The sequence below is a fragment of the Mustela nivalis genome (genome assembly GCF_964662115.1).
Source record: "Mustela nivalis genome assembly, chromosome: 9".
In the NCBI taxonomy this organism is placed as follows: domain Eukaryota; kingdom Metazoa; phylum Chordata; class Mammalia; order Carnivora; family Mustelidae; genus Mustela; species Mustela nivalis.
In genome coordinates, this window is record NC_139028.1 from 45,546,028 (window position 1) to 45,570,941 (window position 24,914).

General features: G+C 50.3%; 1 protein-coding gene across 8 annotated transcripts in view; it reads left to right on the forward strand.

Annotated features, from left to right (window-relative positions):
• Positions 1–24,563, forward strand: part of SMCO4 (single-pass membrane protein with coiled-coil domains 4) — a 60,148-nt gene extending 35,585 nt beyond the window's left edge. For 5 of the 8 annotated variants that reach the window (XM_082682668.1, XM_082682670.1, XM_082682669.1 and 2 more), the window contains exons 2-3: positions 4,241–4,317; positions 23,785–24,563. In XM_082682668.1, the coding sequence (XP_082538794.1) occupies positions 23,869–24,048 (180 nt within the window). In that variant the 5' untranslated portion in view covers positions 4,241–4,317; positions 23,785–23,868 and the 3' untranslated portion in view covers positions 24,049–24,563. Of the gene's footprint in view, positions 1–4,240; positions 4,318–4,459; positions 4,507–21,092; positions 21,314–22,745; positions 22,822–23,784 lie in introns of those variants that run through there. The other 3 variants (XM_082682666.1, XM_082682667.1, XM_082682673.1) reach the window with 3 other exon arrangements.
• The last annotated feature ends 351 nt before the right edge of the window (positions 24,564–24,914 follow it).

Sequence of the window (24,914 nt, forward strand, 5' to 3'; positions counted from 1 at the left end):
GAGGGTTTTGTATTGGAACAGCCTTGGAGTCAGTACTTCGCTAAGAAGATTAACCTAGTGTTTAATTTGATGTTTCAGTCTGTGAAGTCACCTACAGAGAAATCAAACATTTACATGTTTATTAACCAGTGCTTTTGGTTCTTGGCATGTGGCCCAAACCACTTTGGGCCGGATGAGCTCCGGGAGTATGCAGAAATCTCCCACGGCCCCTCTCCCCGCACTCCCTCATATGGATAGACAAACAGGAAAACATTTACCGGCTTCAATTATCCTTTTGTTTCAAAGCCTGAAACTTTTTTAGCCACTTCATGTTCCTGCCAGAGTCTGAAAATTAATAGGCTTTAGAGAGGCCGAGGGTTGAGTAGAGTCACTTCGAGAACAGCGTGCATCTGGATGTCTGATTTTTCAGGTGTTGCTCTGAGACTGAATTAAGAAGTCTTATTCTCAGGGAGTTTGGGCCCTCTTGATTTCTAATTTTTGTGATTGAGTTAGAATTGCAAGAATATCATGATTTGGCTAATTTTTTAAAAAAAATAATTTTCTTCCCTTTGTAAAAGTAATACACACTAATTGTAGAAACTTGGAAACATATCAAAATGTATAATGCTGAAAATTACCCATAATTCTAGTACTCAGAGATAATCACTGCAAACCATTTTGTTGTATTTGCATGCATTTGTGTATGCATAATTAAGATCATTGTGTTTAAATTTCGATTTCTACTTTTCCTATTTCACATAAGAATATTTTCTCTTGCAATGAGAGCTATGTGCCATAGGAGTTTCTGTTAGTTTCTGGGGGCTGCTGTAACAGATTCCCACACATGGGGAGGCTTAAAACAACAGAAACAGATTCTTTCCCCATTCTGGAGGCCGTTAAGTTGGAATCAAGATAGAGGAAGGGCTATGATGCCTCTGGAGGCTCTGGGGAGAAGCCGTTGCTTTTCCCACCCAGTTTCCAGGGGCTGCTGGCATTCCTTGGGATGTGGCCTCATCTCTCCCATGTCTGCCTTTGTTCTTATGAGTAATCACATGTGTGTGTGTGCGCGCGCGCGCGCACATGTGTGTAATCTCTGCCTCTAGGGGTAGGCCTCTAGGGTCTACCCAGATAATCAAGGATATCTATTCACCTTAAGATGCTTATCTTTTTTATTTTTAAGTTTTGTTTTGTTTATGATTTATTTGAGAGAGCATGTGTACATGCAGGGGGAAGGGGAAGAGAGTCTTAAGCTGGCTCTGCGCTAGGTCCAGAGCCCCATGTGGTGTTGGAACTCACCTCCCTGAGCTCACGACTGGAACCAAGACCAAGAGTCAGAAGTTTAGCCGACTGTACCACCTAAGCACTCTTAAGATGCTTAAGACATCCTAATCACATCTGTAGAGACCCCTTTTCTGTATGAAGTAACACGGACAGGTCCCAGGGTTGGGTCATAATGTCTTTGGGGCCAGTTTTTAGCCCCATAAGCCATAGGACTTAACAGTGGACTTTTGGAGCCAGACTGCATGGGCTCAAATCCCCATGCTGTCTCCTACTAGCAGGATGACTTTGGGCAAGTGTCTTAATTCTTGCTCCCTCCATTTTCTGGTCTGTAACATGGGAATACTAAGCTTAGTATAGTGCCTGGCCCTTGTAAGGATTAGCTGTTATTATTGAAATTATTATTTTCATGAGAAATTCTTTGTAAAATGTTATTTTAATGGCTGCATAAAACCATAATTGTGAATGTACCATAATCTATTACATTGCATCACTTCCTTTTGTGGGCTATTTATTCCAGTTTTTTATCTCATGTATAATACTGCTGCAGATACCTTTGAGCATTAAGTTTTGTCCCCACTTCTGATTCATTCTCTAATATAAGGTTCTGAAAATAGAATTATAATGTCAAAAGGTGTGTGTGAGTTAAGCCATTTAATAAGAATTTGTCAAATTGCTTTCCAGAAAGATTGTGCCTGTTATATAACTCCTACTAGTAGCTGGATGATGAGAGTGCCCATTTTACTGTGGCCATACCTGCATCGAGTGTTATCATTTTATTTTATTATTTTTTTTTAAAGATTTTATTTATTTGACAGAGATCACAAGTAGACAGAGAGGCAGGCAGAGAGAGAGAGAGGGAAGCAGGCTCCCCGCTGAGCAGAGAGCCCGATGCGGGCCTCGATCCCAGGACCCCGAGATCATGACCCGAGCCAAAGGCAGTGGCCCAACCCACTGAGCCACCCAGGCGCCCGAGTGTTATCATTTTAAACATTCTCAGCTACTTTTAACATCATCCGCCCTTTTTAGGTTGACCTATTACATAGCAAAGCGACTCAATGTAGTGGTTCCTTTAGCAAAGAATAGTCTCACGAGGCAAGAAAACTTCAAATGAAGTGATATCCTTGCTTTGTCAAGAGGTCAAGTGCTTTCTCCATTTTGTTATGAAACCTGAGTGTTTTCAAGGTTACCAGGGAGGGGTGTTGGGGAGAGGACGTTTGAGTGCCAGGACAGTGCTACGTGTATAAGCATTTTAGTAAATCAGTTTTATTTCTGTTCTCAAGCTTATCTGTTGAAAACTCTGAACATTGAAAACTGTTTTAAACACTTGAACAGAAAACAGATCAATTTAACTACTTTTCTTTTTTCAGTTTAACTACTTTTCAACTAAAACTGCTTGAGGCACAGAAGGATGGAGTAAGGAAGGGACAGCTCCTCTACTGGCTGCCAAAGATGGTGGGAGACCAGCTTGGGAAGGGCAGAGGGAGAGTTTGCACCTGTTCCTTACCTGTTAACCTTTCCTTTCCTGGGGGTGCTAATTGCAGTCTGATCCTGTCTAGTCCAGGCTCCACTGGTGCAGAGGAAAAGCAGGGGTCCTAGCTGCATGAAAGACAGGGTGATGGTCTTTTTCCCCCCGGTCGTGCTCTGATATGGGTGTATAGTACATACTGGTACAACTGGTCACACACAAATTGGGCAGTACCTGTATCAGTTATTGTGGGCTTAATGGTCGCCCCAAAGATGTTTCCCAATAATGTTGCCCTGTTTAGAGAAAGGGTCTTTTAGGTGCGATTAAGATAAGGATTTTGAGAGGAGATCATCTTGGATTATCCAGGTGGGCCTTCAGTGCCATCCCAAGTGTCGTTAGAAGAGAGGGGAAGAGGGTGATGTCACATGCACAGAGATGTCAGAGAAGCAGAAGAGAGATGTGGCCACAAGCAAAGGAGTGCTGATAGCTGGAAAAGGCAAGATGCACCTTCTCCAGAGCCCCTGCAGGGATCGTGGCCCTTACGTACACTATGATTTCAGCCTTCTGGACCCGAGAACTGTGAGGGAATAGATTGCTGTTGTTTTCTGCCATCTAACTTGCGATAACTTGTTGTGGCAGCTGCAGGAGACTTACCTATGCTTCGTTCCACAAGACTGTTCCGCTGATTGCATGTTGGGCTGTGTGACAATCTTATATGCTATAACAGCTTCTCAGCTTCTCAATTTCTGTACTTATCTTCTCATGAACCAGCAGTGAAGAGTTTGGTGGATGACTTTTGTGTACCAGTGGTCTAGTCTCCCACCCTTATTTTATGTATGAGGAGACTGAGGCCCAGAGAGGAGGTGGTAGGACTGAGCTTAGAGCACAGGTGGCTCTCCTGGTCAGAGTGCAAAGACAGGGGGGCCAGGTCTGGAGACCCAGGTCTGGAGAGAGCAGACTGGAGTACTGCCCTTTAGCCTGTCCTGCAGGTCAGCTGGTGTCCTGGGGCTATGCTGTGACTTGCTAAGTGAAAGCCCCTGGAGCACGAGGCTGCTTAGAAGGCCCAGAAGCCAGGGGAATCTTGTAAAGCCTTTGCTTCTGATAGCCAGCAGCAGGCAAGTCACCCTGTCAAGGGTGAATGTCCTGGCTTGCTCTTGACTTCAGTCTCTGTGGTATGACCCAACGACAGAGCCTATGGGGACCTAGAGCAGGAAGGCCCCTTAATTCAGGGCCTGCACAGTGCATGGTCAGCTCACATACACACACACACTGTGTGTGTGTATGTGTGTGTGTCTTTCTCTGAATAAGGACCCACCGCTGCTTGCCTACATTTACACATCTTCATCCTCAAATGGGGGAGGGAGGCAGCATCCATCTCCAAGCTAATCAGTTTGGGGAGGGAAGCCATGGGCCTGCCTGCTCAGCCTGGACTGCGGGGACTGTCCCAAAAAAAGGGGTCTGTGGAGGGGTAGTTCCCCAAAACCTATTACACCTCTTTTTCTGATTTCTCAACAGGAATAACTCAAGTTACCTTTACTGGAAGTCAGTTTGCTGAAAGTACTGAAACTGCAGTTCTTACAGTTGAAGAAAAGGTAAATGGAAGTAAATTTGTACCTACTAAAATTCCCTATCAGGGAAGCCAGTGTTTGGGGCAAGATTATTGTTCCCGGCATTCCTCAAACATGCCCAGTCCTGTGTGTGCTCTTTCCTCTCCTCTTGGCCTGGCCAGGTTCCTCTTGATCCCTGAAGGTCTTTACTTCCCTGGAAATCAAGCCTTTTACGTACGTATTTTTTAAAGATTTAATTTATTTAGACAGCACGAGGGGTTGGGGGGCAGAGACCGGGTGAGAGAGCACTTTAGGTAGGCTCCCCGCTGAGTGTGGAGCCAGACCCCTGGCTTGGCTCCATCTCAGGACCACTGAGACTGCTGAGGCTTCTTGTCTCATGGACTCGAGAAATGAATCTCGTGGGCAAAATGGTGAAGTGAAGTGAAAGTTGATTAAGTGAAGGTGAGAACAGAAAGGAAGGGAAAGGAGCTCTCTTAAGAGTGACAGGGGTCCGGAGCGGGTGGCCACTGAGGGCTTTTATGGTGGGTCTTTTCTAGAAAATTGACCAGGGAACTTGGTAAATATTTTGTCTGTGACTTTTAAGACAAAAAAGGTGGATTTGTAAATATTAGGAAAACATCTCCTCTATATTTAGAACAAACAAGGCAGATTTGTTAATGTTCCCTTCTCTCTGGTTAGTATCTTGCCTATAACATTTCTCCACATCTGGGTTTGCCGTGAGCCTGGTCACGTAGCCCCCCACCCATCTCTCCCTACCTCGCCTCACCCACCCCTCACTCAAGACCATGACCTGAGCCGAAATTAAGAGTCGGATGCTTCACTGACTGAGCCACCCAGACATCCTGGAAATCCAGCCTTTTTATTCCCTCCTGGCAGGTAGTGACTTTTCCTGCTTTGGAAGCCCTGTCATACTGTCTCCTTCTCACTGACCTGTGTCGTAATGAGCTTGACATGACTGTTCGTGCCCCCCACCCCTGGTCGCTCTTCTGCCAATGCTCCTTCTCTGTGAGCCTTCCCCCACCACAATCCTGGTATTTCCACACTTGATCGTAGTAGCCTGTTTGCACCTTGTCTGTTATAAGCTCCTTGAGAGCGTATCTGAATGTGCCTGGACATGCTCCATAAACATACATGTATTGGATGAACAGGGGATCAGGCTTCCCCACTAGACAGTCAGCTGCTGGAGGACCCACTTTGTCCCTCTACCACTATCATTCTCAAATCGATTCTGTTTTTCGAGCATTCATCAGAAATTGCTGATCTCTAGATGTCCTTTGTTTTGGGGCTTTGGTGGAACAGAGCAAATAGGAAGGCTTTTCTATCTGACTTTTATTTTTGGGGGGCAATATGGGCCCATGTTAAGAGCAGTAGCCCAGCAACTGAAAGGGAAGGGAGGTGACAGGCAAGTCAGAACAGCAGTGACTGGGAGCATGGCCTCCCGCTGCTCGGTGTTGAATGGAGGTTGCCAGAGTTGGGGGTTTGGTCATGCTGTGATTGGGGGCCCTCCTGTCTGCTGGTCGCAGACCCCCTCCTCCATCCATCTGCATGATCTTCTGAGCCACTCCAGTCAACAGACAGTGGCGTCTTCACCACCTCCCTGCTCCAAACCCTTTTGCTTTAAATGAATGAGTGCTCAGGTTCCTTTTTTTCAAGCTGTGTACTGCACTGCTAAATGTCTCAAAGAAGTTTCTTATCGATCCCGGTTTTGTGGGTCCCCATCGACTGAGAGTCTTTGCCTTAACCCTTACTATCTCCCAGTAACCAGTAGTTTTCTCTTACCTTTGCATTATAGGGTGCTTCTGCACCCGCCCCCCCCCCCCCAGCTTGCGTTCACCTGCCAGTCCCAGGAGATGGGCATTCAGGCTCAGAGCAGTTAGATGTTTTCCATGAGGTCATGGGACCAATGTGAATGGAGTTCGGCTTTTCTCCCTGCCGCACTGTTTTGGTCCTTCCCCTTGGAAGCCACTGCTGCCATCACAAAACCTGGGGCCCTGTCTCCTACCTACCCACTGTGTTCCCTCTGGAGAGAGGACCCTTGACCTTAATCTTCTGTTAAGAGATGCAGTTTGGGGATGCCTGGGTGGCTCCACCGGTTAGGCATCTGTCTTTGGCTGGGATCGAGTCCCTTGTCAGGCTCCTTGCCCCGCAGGGAGCCTCCTCCTCCTTCTGCCCGCCTCTCCCCCTGCTTGTGCTCTTGCGCTTTCTTATGCTCTCTCTCTCTGTCAAATGAATAAATAAAACCTTTTCTAAAAAAAAGAAGGGGGATACAGCCTGACAATTGTGTTGCCCCCCACTCCAGCTTTCTTGACAAAGTAGTTCTCTTTCTTCTAGGACCCTCTGGTCAATCCTCTAAGTTTTCTTTTTGTTAGGGCTTATTTAAATGCAGGAAATTTAATTAGTTTACATTAATACTGTGCTGTCTTACTCCATGAGTAAACTGAAAGACACTAATGGGGGTTTAATCTAGCTGTTTCTAATGATGGTTTCTCTCTCTCTTCTCCTTTAAATAACTGCAAATGTTTCTATTAATCAGGGCCGCAGAGCACAGTGCTTTATTGCCATGTGGAATTGTGTAGTTAAATGTGATTTCTAAAAAATGGCTCACATTTTAATTAGAAAGCAGATTGTTAAATGGCATTTTGATTTGTCCTTTGATGGGGAATTGGAAGTAGACCCATCACGGTAGGAAACCAGGTTCTAGTCCAGAAGGAGGCATATTAACTTAAGAACAGGGTGTGATTTCAGTGAGTCATTGTTTTCCTAAAATAGGCTGTCTTCTCTGGTCTTCTGGTGAGGGAGAGAGACCTTCCCCTGCATCTGATGCCACCTGAGATTGGCATTTCCCCTGGAGACAGTCCTACTTGGAATCCCCCATCCAGGCTGGTGCTCCCAGTGGTCTGATCATCAGGGCACAGGACTAGGTACCCAGGCTCTTCTGCTGGGACTCCTTAAAAACCTCAATATCCCACCCTCTCCCCAGCAACCCTCAGGGAGATCATATGATAGTTGTCTTTTTCTGCTTGACTTATTTCGCTAAGCATGATTCGCTCTAGTTCCATCCATGTTGTCGCAAATGGCAAGATTTCATTTCTTTTGATGGCTGCATAGTATTCCATTGTGTATATATGTGCTTTGGTGAGTGCTGTGAAGTGTGTAAACCTGGTGATTCACAGACCTGTACCCCTGGGGATAAAAATATATGTTTATAAAAAATAAAAATTAAAAAAAAAATAAAAAATAAAAAATAAAAAATAAAAAAAAAACCCTCAATATCAAGAAATCGACAAACCTATGATGATACTTATAACTGGAGAAAATGTTGGGCTCCATATTTCCCACTGTGCCATGATGCAAATATCATTTTATTGCTAAAATGACTGCCTTCCTGGCCCCAAAGCTGGTATCCGCATCACTACTGAGGGTCGTCATTGAGGCAGCCTGTGCGTGGTCGGCTGAGTCTGTCCCCATAAGCTCCTTCTATGGTGCCTCCTCCTTGAGGTGGCCCAGTGGCAGGACATTCAAGCACCCAGGAGGAAGGTGGGAAGGGTCACTGGTGAGAAGATGCAGGCATTTGTCATTCCACGTGACTTCTCTGTGCTTTATAGGACATTTTATACCTATTATGGTAGCCAGCAAACTTGAATGTCTCGCAGGTGCTTCACAGTCACAGGGTCCAATTTTTATCTCTTGGTCTCTTTCTACCACAGCCCCTTTGCACACCTCCCTTCCCTCCATCTCATTAGGATGTGCAGCTCTTAACTCACTTTTTCCAGCCAGAAACTGGGAAGTCATCTCTTAAACACTCACCTTTGTCTTCCTCCAGATCCCCCAGTCCTTGCAGTGCTCCTAAAGTAGATCTTGAATTCGTCTCCTGCCCTCCCATATCCATCCCCCAAGTCCAGTGACACCAGTAGCTGCTGGGTTCCTGCAAAGGCTTTTGAACTGCTTGCCCTATTTCCACCACCCCCCTCCACCCATTCTGCTCATCACTTTGGACTCAGGGTGACCTTTAAAATACTTGTCATGTCATTTCACTCCTCGCCCACACCTGTCCGTGACCTCTTTCTGTGCTTGGATGAATCAGCATGGCCCACGGAGAGGACTGCATGGCCTGGGCTCCAGACCTGGCTAGAGGTCTCACAGCACTCTTGACGTCATGTTCAAGTGGCTTGTGAAACACTTTAGCCTTTCACTCTTGACTTCCTTGGCAGGCTGCAATGACTTTGATTCTCCAAGGACAGTAAAATCACTGTCAGCCTGATAAAGGTGTACTTAGAATGGATGTCCTGTTCTGGAAAATGGTATTGGGGGCAGGGTTGTTCTTCTAAACCCCAGAAATCAACTCATAGGACACAGAGGGGGACCACTATTTCGTGTGGAACTTTAATAAGCAATTAACCAATATGTAATCTGCTAAAATGTTAATACCCCTGCTGCTCTCCAAGTAGCCTCCCTTCCAGATACTTCAGTGTGTAAGAACATGCATAGCCTTTAGCTCCAGAAATCGTGACTGAAGCTTGGTTCCAGGTCAGTACAAGACAAGATTGACATTCTACAGGGAAAAAAAGAAACACACTAAATATTAGTGCACAACTTTCCTTTTTTAAACCTTTTTTTCCTACCCTGAAGCCCACTTGTGCTCCTCACCTTAACCTTGAGCTTTTCCTCTTGTGTGTCTGTGGTACCACACACACAAACACTTGAGCAGGGAAATCTGGCTCAGCTGAGTGACCTTCTCCGTTCTCCTTGGGCCTTCGGTTCAAGGTTCAAACGATCTCAAAGGAGGAGTTTGCCAAGCAGGGCAGGAGTGACTAGGAGAAAAGAGGTGGAAAAGGGCATTTCAGATAGCTGCATGGACGGAGGCCTGGGAGGTCAGCAAGGGCGTGGCACACCCTGAGAGCTATGTGGGGTGGTTGTGGCTGCTGCAAGTGAAGACTTTGGCTGGGGATTGACCGGTGGGCTTGGGGCCCGATCATGTCGTGGAGTGTCCCCATGCGATTCTATGCAGGGGGGTTCCTGGGTCAGATTTGTTTTTTGCAGCAGGGGTTCTGCAGGCTTGGCCTCTTTTCAAGACTTTTTAATGGCATTGACCCAATTCAGACACACAGGGCCTCTTATTAGGTTTTGTGGGCATGGGACTCAAAATGCCAGACTTCCAAGTTTAAGGTACATCCATAGGCTGTCTACCAAGAATCCCAGAGACATTTTAGAAGTCACTGAACTGCAGTTGGTATTAAATTACTACCCTGCTGGAGCTTATGAATGACTCTATTCCTGTTCTGTTGGGGTTTGTCTGCTTTGCCATGCTTGGAAGTGGTGCGTTTGAGGCTCCTGTGAAGTGCAGACCCACAGGCTGTTGGACTTCCTGTAGATGTTGGAGACGGCGCTGTAACCATGCCGTAGCAAGGCCATCTTGAATTCATGGCAATTTGTAATTTCTCGGAATCTAGATGTTGAATTATCGATTACTCTTAGCTTAGCTTTCTCACTGTTAGTCTAGCACGATTTGGTTGACGGTTAACCATAACCTATCAAATAATGTATATTTATACCAGGAATGTGTTTTGGCTCACGCGTTTCCCACAGTAAGAGTTTAAAACCTATTGAGGTTTAAATGAGTCTGTCAAGGGCGGCTGGGGGGCTCTGTGGGTTAAGCGTCTGCCTTTGGCTCAGGTCGTAATCTTGGTATCCTGGAGTCGAGCTCTGTGTGGGGCTCCCTGCTCAGTGGGAAGCCTGCTTCTCCCTCTGCCCCTGTACCCCGCCACGCGCTCGCTCTCTCTCTCTCTCTCTCTCAGATAAATAAATAAATGACATCTTTAAAAATAAATAAATGAATGAGTCTTCCATATGTCTTTGCCAAAGAGGACGCATACCTCTCCTGCATATGGGGATGGGCAAGTCGTAGTGTTCTTTGCCCACAGCCACCGGCAGTGATCTTAGAAGGATTTAGAAGCATTTGCACTCTTTAGGGCTCAAGCAAGTAGGAAGTTCAGACAGGGAAACTCAAGTTAGGAGGCTGTTGTGGAACTCCTCACGAGCAAAGGTGAGGGCCTGACCTGGTGGTAGTGGGGATGGAGGAGTGGCGAGACGTTTGAGAGATGTCTAGCATGAAGTACTGGTCATACTCGGGGGAGAATGTGATACAGGAATAGGGGAGAAGGTGTGCATCCTGGAAAACCTCAAACCTCTGACTTCATACCATGAGTTAAGAGGAGCAGGCTTCTATCATTCAGCAAATACTTAGTAAACCTCTAGTGGGAGAGGGGAGGTAGACAGAGAATTACTAACTCTTTGAAGAGGCAGAGCAAAAGAAGGGCCACTTTATATATTTATTTATTGAAGATTTATTTATTTCAGAGAGAGAGAGAGCGAGTGCACAAGCACATAGGGGAGGGGCAGAGGGAGAGAGAGTCTCAGGCAGACTCCATACTGAGCGCAGAGCCCCATGCAGGGCTCGATCTCATGCCCCTGAGATCAGACTTGAGCTGAAACCAAGAGCTGGATGCTTGGCTACCTGCCACCCAGGTGCCCCAGGAAGGGCCCTTTTAAAGGCATAAGAGTAGGCAAAAGGCAACTGATTTTGACTAGGGGATCAAGGATGTTTTCTCAGCAGCAAGAACATTACATGAAGCAGGCCAAGATGAAGAGCTCTGAGACTGGGCACGTGTTGGCCTGTTTTGCCTCTACGTTCAGAGGGACAGGAGTGTGACTGCTCTATGTAATGTTGGGGACAGGCCTGGGCTCAGCACCCAGGGCCTAGAAGGCCAGGCCAAATCTACATTGTGCTTTGTTGACCCCGGGGGCCACTGCAGGCTTTGTAGCTAGAGGACTAAGATGGGAGCTGGGATTAAGTGAAATCATCCTGTCCGAAGACTGAGGAATCAGGGGCTGGAGGCAGGCACTTTGCCGGCCGGGGGAACCTCGTGGGGTCTGCAGACAGGCCGCTGGCAAATCAGTCAGCCTCATCCTCAGCACTCGAAAGCCTCTGGTCCTCTGACCTTTGCCTGGACCATCCCCATTGACTGTTCAGTTTGGCAAAACAGCTTAAGGTACAGCAAGAAAAGGTGGCATTTAAACTAAAGACCAAATATTGATTGCTTTGTTAGTGACAAACTGCACTTCAGCAGCCCAAGGTCACTGTCTGATGGGGTCATTCTCCTTCTCCTATCCTCGAAATTGACCCTCCTGCAGACTCCCAGGAAGGCGGACATGCCACCGTGTCAGTATTTGAGAGCAGCTTAGCGTGTGGACTCCCTTCTGCAGAGTATTTGAATTTGGGCAGCAGCAATCAGGGCCTGCAGCAGAGCACAAATAATAGGCTTTGAGACATTCGCCAGGGGGTTGTAGAGTCCTTTCTGGATTGATCTTCTCGCCCCCTCATCTCTGGCTCATGCTCCGCGGACCTCTGCTGCCTGCTCCTGCGCCCGCACACCTTTCAGGTAGGCTCCTGCCTCCAGGCCTCTGCCCTCCCGTTCCCTGCCCGGCCCCTTCCTCCCCTCCTTGTACTCAAGGCCGGCTGCACTTTTTCTCTTCAGGCTTCTGCTGTCTGCTCAGACGCGGTCCCTTGTAACACTCCTGCATTACCGCACGTCCCCGACGCTCTGTCACACACATCTCTCCTCCATTGCCTCCTGTCAGAGCGTGCGCTTTGTCTTGCTCATCGCTCAGTCCCCACTGCCAAGTGCACGCCTGGCACGTGGACGTGGCCTTGTATCTGGGGTATTGGTGGCCCATCACTCAGCACATATAATTGGTGCCGGGCATATGGTAGGCGCTCAGGAAGTGTGTGAGTGAATGAATCGGTGGGTGAGCCACTCTGTGTGTGATTAGCTAGTCCCCCGCGCCTCGCTGCTCACCAGGGATGCGTTGAATAAATGAATGGATCCGAGGCTGAATCCCTCGGTGTGAGCCCTCAGTCTTCTCCCCAGGGGAAGGCCCCGACGTGGCATGCCGTCCCCGGGCACATGCGAGGGCGGTTGCCGTTTGCACTTGAAAATCCAGTCGATACCTCACTCTCTCTCAGTTTGTCTGCCATCAGCCAGGCTCTGTAATTAACTTGCTGTAATTTAGCTTCGAGATGAATTTTTCATTTTAAAGAGGCCACAAACAACAGGCACTTCTGATGTCTCGGTTGTTAATGAAGCTCCCGTCTACCAGATCATGAGGAGCGTAGCGCGCTGAGGGCTGTTGTTTAGCTCACTCCTGCCCATAGGAGCGAGGGTACAAGCTGACAAGTCCCAGCAGGTTGTGGGCCTGTGTTCCTGGGGTGCTGCAGAGTATGCCAGTGTGCGGGCACAGCCCCGGGGTAGGGGGCATGTGGGCCATCTTCCTTGGGGTCACGCTTTACATAAAGATGTGGGGGAAATAACATTTAAAGATCATTGAGAGGTGCCTCAGTGGCTCACTCGGTCAAGTGTCTGACTCTTGGTTTTTGCTTAGTTCCTGATCTCCTGGGTCACGAGATCGAGCCCTGTGTTGGGCTCTGTGCTTAGTGGGAGACTGCTTGGATATTCTCTCCCTTTGCCCCTTCTCCCGCTCTCTCTCTCTTCCTCTCTGTCTCTTCCTCTCTAAAATAAATAAATAAATCCTTAAAGAAAAAAACAGATCCCAAAACAAATATGGATACCTGCTGGAGGAGAATTCAACATGGCATGGCTTAGTGGGTAAGAGCAGGGCTCTGGAACCTGACTGTCAGGGTTTGAATCTGTCCCACCAACTTAATTGCTTTGTGGTCCTGGGCAAGGGACATAATGGCCCCAGACCTCAGTTCCCGCCTCTCAGGTGGGAGGCTGTGACGCAGTAGAACCTCCCTCATGGGGACACAGTCAGCATTCAGTGACAGCCACCGCAGGCTCCGGCCCAGCTCTGGCCTCCACGGACCGATGTTCACTTGCGTCTGTTGTATTTGAGACGCACAAGTCAGTGGAGCGCTGCCTTAAAAAACCAAAACCAAAACCAAAAGAAATGGTGCATACAATTGGCTGGTCACATGTTTTATGTATTTTCCCCCAACCTTGCCTGAGTCTTGCACTGTCACAGAGTTGAACTGTCATTAACAAAGGCCAAAATTAGCGACGCTTACTGCTAATACCTGCTGGCTTCCAGCACCTTAAGTGAGCAGCAGATGAAGCTGGGGAGCCTACAGGTTTGGACATGGAACTGCCATTTAAGGAGTGACGTTCTCCGAGGAGCCGCAGCCTTACTAAGTGCTTGCAGACGTGACCTGGGGCTTGCCTTTCATTCCGCAACAGCCTGGGACTCATCAAGGTTGGAGAAGTCTTGTAGCAGCAGAACCCAGGTCCATCTCTTCCATCTAATTTCTGAATCGTGTCCCATTCTTCTCTTGGATTCCCCTAGAGATTGAGAGCTCCCTCCTCCCAAAGTAGGAGTCTTCTGCCATCCGTTCAGGCTCTGCCTTCCAGAGCACAACTGAACCAGGATTTTTCAGTGCACAGCTTAGATTCTCTGACCTCTGGACCCCATGTTGGCACAACTCCACTGGGAAACGTGATTTACCTGTTTAGTGGCCCTCACTGTTGGGGAGGTCTTCTCAAACCAGTGTTTATCAGCTGCTGCTCACAGCCAGTGAACTGACTGGGAGATTAGTGGATCTCAGTGGATGTCTTTTCTAATGACATGAAACAAGATGGCTGCTTGTCATAAGCCTCCGTGTTCCCTTGTAGAACTTCGGTCTCAGGCTGTGTGGTGTGCACTGCTGTTAATGAGGTTGCTTTCTCTGCACCTCAAAAGCCACTGTCCTCAACCCTCTTGCAGGAATTTCAAATTACTTCTTTTCTCTTGAGGAGGAGGAGGAGGAGGAGTAGTTTTGTCCTCTCTGTGGTTGGCTTTGCTTCAGGTCAGCTGGTTTTAAACCAAGTTGCTGTGCTGGAGCACAGTTGCTGGTCACTGTGCATGTCTCTCTGACTCCCCGGTAAAGAAGGACAGTGGGCTGTCCCCGTTGAGATGACAGGAACCATCAAAGGCCCTGCCTCCTGTCTGGCTGCCTCTGTGGGCTGTGTGAGAAGGGCATGGTCTCGGGGCTGGAAGAGCCTCTTCTGTCACTGGTTCTTGGGAAGAGCCTGTGGGACTGGCCTGCCTGCCCACATGGGGGCATCTTTTCTTCCCTGGAGGCCAGCAGGAGAGGTCTCATCTTGTCACATGTTGTCCTGAGAAACATGACCATCACTTGAACAGAAAAGAGGGACATGGCTGCAAAGACGTGGATTAGAGCATCCTCAGGGCCCCCAGGACCTCAGCTGTGTGTGTGTTGGGGGCGGAGGGGGGGCGGGTGTGGCAGGGAGGAGGCACCTAAGCCCCCTGAGTAGCAATGGGGTTTGGGGTGCCAGGGCTGATGCCAAGCGCTTTGCTTTTGTGATTTCATGTGGCCCCCACGTCCTTCTCTCACTTGGTCACACGGGCCTGACAAGACCCTCTCCCTGCTTCAGCCTCATGTCCTCCATCCTATCCCCTGTTCTCAGTTGGTGCCCTCTGACTCTTCACACTTTTATTTTATTTTATTTTATTAATTTTATTTATTTATTTGAGAGAGAGAGGACTCATGAGAGGGGAGAAGTCAGAGGGAGAAGCAGACCCCATGCTGAGCAGGGAGCCCGATGTGGGACTTGACCCTGGGACTCCAGGATCATGATCTGAGCTGAAGGCAGTTGCTCAACCAACTGAGTCACCCAGGTGCCCCAGACTCTTCTTGCTTTAAGGTCTATGACCTGTGGCTGCAGGTATGCTATGTGCTGCTGTGGTCTCACAATAGTCCTCCGTGCCCTTTGTCCCTCTTGGGGACAACTGTGTCATAGCTTCTCACTCTTCAAATGTCTAAACATCTCCTCCACCTTCCTGCCTCCTAAGGTGATGACCTTTTTCCCGTTTCATGCACAATCAGTGGCAGACGTGTGAGAACTTAGGCTTGCTTCTGGGACCATGCTGGTGGCCCCAGACCTGCTCTGTCTGCCCCAGGGCTACTTCCCTGAGTTCTTTTTCTTTCCTTGTCCTGGTGCGCTTCCCCCATGATAACGAACATTCTGTAACTGCCTTAACTACCTAACATACAGAGCAAAACTCTTGTCCTCATAGCCCCGAATTCTGACCCTCTTTTAATAATAGACAGTGGTATTGCTGGCGCTTCTAACCTTCCGTAGTTTGTAAGGACATACCAGGCGTTATTCTCATGAGTTCATGAGGTGGGATTTTTATCCCCATTTCTCAGATGAGAAATTAGAGGCCCGGGAAGATGGAGCACCTTGCCCGAGGTCCCATGCTTAGCCCCCGCGCCCTGTCCTGAGAGGAGCAGCCTACTAGAGGTCTCCATCCTCTCTGCCCCTTCCCCTCTGGAACCTACTCCTATCACTGCCCCCTCCTCACCTCTCCCCCCAAAACCTACTCATAACCAAATTTTGGAGCACTTTCTGCACTTGCTTCCCAGGACACCTTACTCTTCCTGGTCTTCCTTCTTTCACACGTTTTCAGTCTGACCTGCCGATTCCTCGGCTGTCCTCCCAGATCTCAGCATTACATTACCCCAGGACTGTGGCCCTCGCTCGTGACCCTGTCTGTGCTCAGTCGCCAGCCTCACGGCTTTCAGTGCCGACAGCTCCACGTTCCTGCCCCAGCCCGGCTCGCACCCCTGCCAGCCTCCTCCATCCCACTACCTGCTCGCTGACTCCACTAGGATCTCCAGTGTGATGCGTCCCAGCTTCCCACACCCCCACTCAGCCTCGTCCCCACATGTCTCAGCGGCCCCTCCATTCTTCCACATCCTTGGGCTTTAGGCTGTTTCTTTTTTCACACTCCAGTTCCAGTGTGCTGCTAAATCACGTGGACTCTACCTTCCGAGCGCACTCAGGGTCTGACCATTTTTCACCACAGCTGCCCCCTCCCTGGACCTTGCCACCTCATCTCACCTGAATGACGCCCAAGCACCTTCACCAGTCTCCTTGCCTCAGCCCCCTACCCTGCAGCCAGTTGTCCAGAGGTGCTCTTTTTAATTCTTGGCCAAGCCCCCATCTCACCTCTCCCACTTCCCTCTCTGGCCTCACCTCTGCACACTCTCTTCTGCCCTCTCCAGCCCTGCCGACCACTGTGCTGCCTCTCAGATGTGCTGGCAGTAGGGTGGGAGCTACCCTCGGGCCTTTGCACATGCTCTGCCTTGTCTGGAATGTCTTCCCTAGAATCTGCATGGATCACATCCGCACTTCCTAGAGTCTCTGACCCAAAGTCACTTTCTCAGGAAGGCTTCCTTGATGTGTTACTCTAAGTGTGCTGCCTCCGTACCACCCCTCCCCTTTCTGTTCGCTACAACACAGAGCATCATCTGACCCAGATTCTGTTCATCTGTTGGTTGCCCGTCTCCCCGTGTCCTCATCAACTACCCAGAGGCAGCATTCTGCCTGTCTTGTTCCTAGCTGTATCCCCATTCTATCCCCTGACATACACTAGGTGCTCAAAACATATTTGAATGACAGATACTTTTATCCCTGGTTTTTAGTTAGAATAATTGGAAGTCTGAGAGTTACTTGCCCAGGGCCACAGACCCTAGAAGTGCCAGGACAAGGGAGGAAATGCTGACATGAGCTTCACTGCTCCATGTGCTCCTTGTCCTTGTTAAATAAGGACCGTAACATGTCAAGTGCACAGTTATCGTGGGGATGAAACAGGTCATGCACAGGAAGGCACTTGTAAACCCCAGTGTGCTGGAGGGACAGGGCTTAGCTAGTTTAGCAAGAACTGTAGCTTTTCACATCTGTGTTATTTAGCAAGCTGCCTGAAGGCTCTTTTGCCTTCTTGGGTTTTTGTTCAGGAATAGGTGATACCGTCTCCACCAAATTACCTACCTCCTCCCTTCTGTATCTGGTGAGAGAATTACGTGCATGTGTGTGTGTGTGTGTCCATTGGCTTCTGTCTGTCAGTAGCTCTGATCTCCCCCTCCGCCCGCCATCAGGTGGAAAGCTCCCCCTCTGACCTCTGTGGCCCATCAGCAGCTGGGGGAATGGGCGGGAGGGGACAGCTGGAGCCTGTGGGCCCGTGGCTGTCACTGTGTGTTCATGTCTGTGTTCCTGGGGAAGACGCTCACGTTATCAGCAGGTGCTTAGCGGGTGTCAGGAGGCCCATCTTGCACAATTCTCTTGGCAGCCTGCCCACCCTCTACCCCCATTCTGCGGCAGACATGAGTGAAGTAATCACAGGCCCGTTACGGCTAAATACCAGGGACATAAAATGAAGCAGGCACACTTGAAGCACAGAGCTGAGGCTCTCAGGCACACAATTTGTGATTCCCTGAACCCAGGGCAGCTTTCCTGGTCTCAGAGCATGGGGCACGAAGTGGTTCAGCCCTCCAAGTGCCTCCTGTTAGGGTAATGACACAGCCACAGGGAGAGGGTGGTAGACATCCCCCCACGAACGCCCTTCAAACGTGTTGTTCATTCATTGTCATGCCTGGTTTTCAAGGAGGACAAAGATGCAGCCATTTACTCCATGATCACCTGATGGGGCTGCCTTTTCTAGAGAAGGAGGACCATGGCACCTGAGAAAAGGCGACCAGCATGGAAACTAGGCTGGTAGTCTTCCTGGGGGGGGCTGTCTTTCGTGGGGAGCCACTGCCAGGGCCTGATTTTCCTACTCCCCTTGATTGTGTGGGGATATGTGGGTATCATTGACACAGCTCAAAACTGCTTAACGCTGTCACCAGGCCAGGCTATGCTGTCCTGAGCTGAGGCTCGGACCTGGTTTCCCACCCTGGTTCTTACCTCTGCTCCTGGCTCTTTCTCTATTAGGGTTCAATGCTGTATGTACACTATGTTTTCTAACCTGAAAAAGATACCCATTAAGAACTTAATAAGCATATATCCACAGGAGTATATGTGTGTGTGTGCGCATGTGTGTGTGTGTGTGTGTGTTTATAAGTATATATATATAAATCACTGGAAAGTTATCCCCAGAGAAAAACTGTAAACTTAAAATGATTCTGTACAAAAGGGCTGTGTCCCCACCCCTTGCTGTCTGCCTCCCTGCCTCCCACTGGGGACCAGTCCGGAATGTTGCAGTGCTGACCAGTTGCCAGGGACTGGCCTTGGTGGGGGAGGGGCAGAGCAGGTGGAGTTTCATTAGAACTGGGTGGGACTCAAGTGTTTGTGAAGTCTTCCGTTTCCCGGGTTAGGGGAGCTGGAACCAGCAGGGGGGACCAGGTGGCAGTCGCAGTCATAAGGCTGGAACGGTGCTAGTGGCTTCTCCTTCCTGCCTGCGTGACTTGCTGGAAGAAGCCAGTGTGAGCTTCGTCTTCGGTTTCCTCTCTGTGAGGGGCTGGTAAGCGACGATGTGGCCCCAGAGTGGGGAGTGGGTCAGGGAGATGGGGGTGGGGGGTGCACAGGGGGACAGCGACTGTTCAGGCTTTGGAGTCAGATGTGGGATTGACCTTGGACTCTGCCACTTACAGAGACAGGACTTTGGACTCATCGTGGCTGAAGCTGGAACAGTTACTACAGCCAGGGCTCTTTCTGCTAAAGCTAGCACAGGGAAAATAGGTATTGACAACCAGAAGATGGAAACATGCCAGTTTACTGGAAGGATGAGAGCCTTGTAGCGCCGGGCCGTAGAGGAACTCCATGAGAAGGACAGGAGAGCAGTGCCCTCTTGCCCCTGTCTGCTCTCCCCAGCCCAGCTTTCTCTGGTGTCTTCTGCACATGGCATCAGACGGCTCCCCAGGCATCAGACATCTGTGTGATTGTCCAACGTCAGTGTCTCCTAATGTTTCTTAGCATAGATTTCTGAACTAGAGTCTGATTGACCCAGCTCTTTTTTTTTTTTTTTTTTTGAGGCAAGCCACACACTTTAGAGGTCCTGGCCAAGCCTGGGTGAGCCAGCCATGCCCTGTGGGCTGCCTCGCCTGGTCTAGTGAGCTGAGGCCAGAGCACGTGGTGAGGTAGTCCTCAGATGGTCCAGAAGGAGGCAGGGCCCAGACATGAAGCATATACGAACTTCAGCCAGAAGGGCTCATGTGTTTCTGCTAAGTTGGCTTTTCTAACCGTCTCCCCCCCAAGATGGTTATTTCATGCCTGCTCTTTCCTCAAGCTTACCTCCCAGCTCCACAGACTTTCCTGTTTCCTGGAGAAAGTCCAAGCCTCTCATTTCTGCCACACGGCACAGACCTGCCTCCTCCTGTCCCTGTCTTCCTTGCCTGCCTCCCGTTGGATTTGAAGTTGTGCCTTGGCATCTCTCAAAGGTCATGCTGCCCTTCCGGGCCCTCAGCTTGCTCCCACAGGTGTCCCCCACGTTTTCAGCACCAGGGTTCTCCCCAATCTGCTGGAGCCCTCCAGTGCCTGTCCCGGCTGCACGCATGCTTCCTGCCGGACCTCAGACCCCAGCTGTCCGGGCGTGTGCTGGTCAGGGTGCCGGCGTGGGAAGCATTAATCACGAGTCGGTCCGGGATTTGGGAGCTTGTTCCAGAACGCCCGTCTGCTGGGCACGATGCCTGATTTAGTCTTGCTGACTTTTGTTCATGCCAAAACTTTGTCAATGAAGGAAGCATAGTGTTCATTTGCAGCTGAGCACAGACTCCTCTCTTCTCAGATGAGCAACCGTTTGTGGACGACGCTGTAGTCGCCCTAGTCTGAACCCTCCCCTCTCGCTCCACCGAAGTCACTTGTCAGATCTTCGTGTTCTCACAGGTGTTCAGAAACAGTGCCCTTCTTGACTGTCGTGGTCCCCAGGACTTTCTATTCTGTTTCTCCCCTTCACTTGCTCTCCCCAGGCTTCTTTGCTCGCTCCTCCCTGCCCTCCCTGCCCTCTGACTGGTGCTGCGGGGCCCCAGGCTGGGCCCATTTCTCCATCTCCCTTGCCTTCAGTGAGCTCACCTTGTCCGATAGCTGATCACTTCTGAATATAGATCTGCAGCCCAGACTAAGCTCCTGACTCGTGGCTCCCAGCGGCCTCCTTGGGATTTCCATGACAATGTCCAGTAGGCATCCTTGCCCATGGTTAGGTGTAAACAGAGCACCTACTGTTTTTTCTCACATCCACCCCTTCCCCTTAGCTCTGCGCCTTCTCCCTCAGCAGGATCTCCAGCCAGCCAGTTGCTCAAGCTCCAAACTTTAGTTTCACCTGTGATTTTACCCCCTTTTCCTCTCAGGTGACATCCAGTGTACAAGTAGGGCCTGACAGTTGTGCCCCCAATGTATGGCCTGACTCCACCCTCCTCCCTGTCGCCACACTGTCCCCGGGGCAGAGCCATCCCCCTCCCACCCTGGCCCATTCCAGGGGCCTCCTTTATTTATTTATTTATTTATTTATGTTACTTAGAATATAAATAAATATTTTTTATTTATATAAATATATAAAATAAATTTTTATTATTTATTATTTATCGCAGACCAGCCAGAGGGAGCTTTTTAAAAGCCCGCGCCTCCCTGTGTGAGGCCCTTCAGGGCTTTGTGCTGCTCTTGGGATGAAAACGTGGCTCCTTCCTGTGGCCCGTGAGGCCCTGGATGACCAGGACTCGGCCGCCTTCTCCTGGTCTGTCTGCCACTCTCTTCCCCTCCTTCTGCTATCATACCCGCTTTCAACCTGGCTGGTCCCCTTCCCTTTCCTCTGGTGTATCTCAGAGATGTTTTCCCTGATTCTTGGCCCCAGAATGAACATGGGGCTATGGGTTGACGCTCACAGACAGCATCAGTGAGTGAAATCAGGGAGGCTGCCTGCTGGAGAGCCCAGAGTCCAGACCTGCGTGTTTGTCCTTAAAATCCTGACTAGACCATACTGTCCCTGGCACCTTGAGGCCTTTTTTCTAAGCCTCCAGGAACTTCTGAATGCATCTCACAGATGTCAAAAGCCGGTCACCACGGAGGCTGCTGCCTGTGAAGGCTGATGTGGGAGGGCGCAGACAGCCGCTAACAGAGGAGGACCAAAGTGAGGGCCCTGCCGTCAGCCAGAGCAGCCAGGGCCCTTGTGAACACTGGACTCCCGGAGCTGCCTGCCCATGGCCCGGCCCAGGAGGGGTCCTGTGAGCGGCAACCAGGTCCTTCGTTTCTCATTGACCCGACAGGCCATTGACTCCACGGGGGGAATAGCTGTGCTTCGGAGGACTGCTAATGGCTTGTGTCTTTTTAAACAGTTCCATGAGGCCAGGATGAGGAGGGAGCAGCTACGGTTTCCCAGCCAACAGGGGAGGCTGCCCCCGATGATGCTGTTCCCACGAACTGGGCGACCAGTGACAGCACAGTATTTTTCTTGCTTCTTGGTCTCCTCACCTCTCGAATGGGGGCACCGAGCCTATTCCATATGACTCCCAGGCTATTGGGGTCAGCCCTAGTCCCCTCAGCTAATGGGCATTGAGTGCCTTCTCCACGCCACGCACCCTGTTACAGGTTCTCGTCTTGTCCTCACTAGGCCCTGTGAGGGCACACCACCATTCTTAGCCTCTCCTTGGGGTGGTGGGGGTAGTGGGGACATGGAGACGCTCAGGAAGGCTGCCTGGGGTGGCAGGCAGGTGAGTTGTGGGGAGAGGAAGCTGCTCTGTCTGGCTCGTGGCCTGTTTTGTGCCCCTTCGGGTGGCCAGAGCACCATGGTCGTGTGCCTTTTCCGGTCCTCACGGTCAGAAGCTGCTCAGATTGTTCAGCCCGTGACAGTGAGGCCCAGTGAGGCGAAGGGACTTGCCTGCAGCTGTTCATACATCAGTGGTACGTCCTGTGTTTGACCTGGGTCTGTCTGAATGTTCTGGAAAAGACTTGAAAAGGAGAACTGGTAAACCCAGGGGTTCCTACACTTGTCAGGTGTTCAGAGAGTACTAGTGAGTATTTTTAGAAGCCTAATAGAAATTGTATACTTGCCAAAATTGGGCTGCCCCGAACTTTAATATTTGCCGTTGGCTGGCCTTACGTCATCCCAGTACATGAAAATTAGTCACCTTGCACCATAAGAAACTCTGCCCAAAGTGGGTAATCCAGACAAAAATCCCAGGGCCCATATGTGATGAGAGGAGTGGTGGGACACGAGGATCCCTCGGCCAACAGTTAGGTCTCCATATGAAACCTCTTCTGTCTCAGGGTTCCCCTTCCAGATTCTGCCATTTAACATGGTCGCTTAGGTGTAAGCGCCATCTTCCTCGTTAGCGTGGTGACAGACCACCCATTGCCCTGGGACAAAACCGCACACACGACATCGTGTTACATAAGTCCCTTTGTCAGAGGAGTCATGGCAGGAACCTCCCTTCTGCCTTTAAGAGCCTCTAACCATGCTACTCCCAGGATACCGCGATGGACAGATGTCTCCTTTGGTGCCTAGCCTCTACCTCTTTGTCGAGTTTAGAGAACATTCTACCTACTGTAGAGACTCAAAGGCTGGGCTGGGAGCATATTGGGCCTCAGCTTGGCGAGTCTGATGCGCCGGGGAGCTGGTGGCACAGAGAACCCACACGCCCGACAGTTCACCCTGGACAGTGACAGTGGCTCTGCCTGGTCTCCAGGGACAGCGGCGGTGGCCTCAGCATCTCTTGCTCCAGTGGCAGTGTCCTGGTGGTGACCTGGAGTAAGTTGGCCTCTGGTTATGGCCACACTGGCTCCCTTGTCCTGTTCATTTCCTGAGCCTGGTGCCCTGGCCTTTCTGGGGACCCTGAGAGGTGCAAGCCGTCTTCGCGATCTCGTCGTCAGCCAAAGGAGTGCTGTTGCTCGAAGCTAAGCATCCAACTTGTCGGATGCTATTGCTCTTTAGTTGCCCATGGGTTTGTAATTCATCCCTAGGCCCCTGATAGCACGGCTTCATTCCCCTGAGGACCTCCTTGGGGCATTGAATGTACCAGAATCCTAGTCTGAGTGGGCAGCCGGCCTACAGGCTCAGCTGGCCTCTGTTGTCTGTCTGACCCGTAGCTCCACTCTGCCTGCAAGCCATGGGGCACCCCCAGACCATGCATGCCATGAGGGTTTAATAGTGTCCTCCACCTCGTCCCCAGCTCCTCGAGCAGTCGCTGGCACAGAGGAGGTGCTCGGGGAGATGACAGATGGGTGAACCAGGCCAGAGATGGAGAAGCCTGTGCCTCTGGGCTCTCTGCAGCCGCCGGGAGGCCAAGCTGGCCTATGATCAGGCCCATGGCTTGGGCAGGAGGGAGCCACGTGCCTGGAGTCTGCAGGTGGCCAGCAGCTCGCCACTACAGCTTGGCTGGGGAGGCTGTGGTCCTTGGAACAGTGAGGAAAGCAGGTGCCCCCTCTCCTCTGAGTGGAGACCACATGCTTTCCAGGCCTTCCATGTCACACATGCGCAGAAACCCTGTATGAGCCGGCGGGAGACCCACTCTGGAATTCACCCAGGGGCCTGGGACCCCAGGGTATATCCAGCTCACCCCCACACCTGCTGTGCAGAGGGGCTGACTACTGTTGCGTAGCCCTCCTGTTTCTCCCAACCTTGTCTTCTGAGCTGCAGGCTAGCAGTTGCCTTTCCCTTTATAGTTTCTTTTCCCTCCCCACCATTCATTTACAATCATCGTTCTCTCCCCAGAAGGTTCAGTGCCTTGACCAGAGGAGCGTGGCCTTTCCTTCCAAAGCCTCTCCAGACGCACCCTCCCAGCATTGCCCAGGAAAGATGCGGCAGCTCAAAGGGAAGCCCAAGAAGGAGACGTCCAAGGACAAGAAGGAGCGGAAGCAGGCCATGCAGGAGGCCCGACAGCAGATCACCACGGTGGTGCTGCCCACGCTGGCCGTGGTCGTGCTCCTGATCGTGGTGTTCGTGTACGTGGCCACGCGTCCCACCATCACCGAGTGAGCGCGAGGGGTGAACTCCCCCAGCAGGGAGCCGAAGCCCGGGAGGGGGAAAACGAAAGAGAAATGGCTTTGGTATTCAGAGATTTTCCTGATGCTGAGCTCCAGGCTGGAGCACCCTGTCTTCTCTGGTCTTTGACTTGATTAAAGTTTCTCCAATTTCCCTGGGAGGGAATAGGGAACGTTTTATCAGTGAACGTGCCATACACCTTATGGTCCACTTCATGTGCCTTTCAGACTTCAAAGCAGTGTGTGTGTGTGTGTGTGTGTGTGTGTTTCTTTCTTGCTCCTGAAATCAATATGTAGCTCAACCTGGTGAGAGGAGGAATCTTCTGGGTCATGAATCAGTTGGAATCAGTGCTTATCCCATCCCCATTGTTTAGAACATGACTCTTTGCCTACATGTGTTCACAATTTCCAAAGGGACTGTATTTCTTCTCTGTGCTTAATGTGATTTGAAATATGTCGACTCAAAAGTGAAATATTTATTTTTTGAATAAAGGAGATAATAGCCTTAAACTGGATGTTTATCTTGCTTTGCCAGGAGGTGGCCTTGCTCTCAGGGAAGGGCCAGGAGGTGCTGTGTGTCTCCAGGGGGCACCGTCTCTGGGAGGCAGTGTCCTTCTTCTCTCCCCCCTCCCCCCACAGCCTTCTCCACCTCCCCATCGCTCCCTGCTTGAATCACTTCCAGGATGGCTTCTTTTTGTCTGGATCGGTTGAAGATCGACAGACTCTTGAGAGGGGGCAGACAGGGTGCCATTAACTGGTCTGTTTGAGCAAAGGAAGATTTCTAATTGGCATATGACTACAAGTGCTTTTTATACCGGTTAGCAACAGCGACGGGAAAGTGGACCTGGAGGGAAAGGTCAG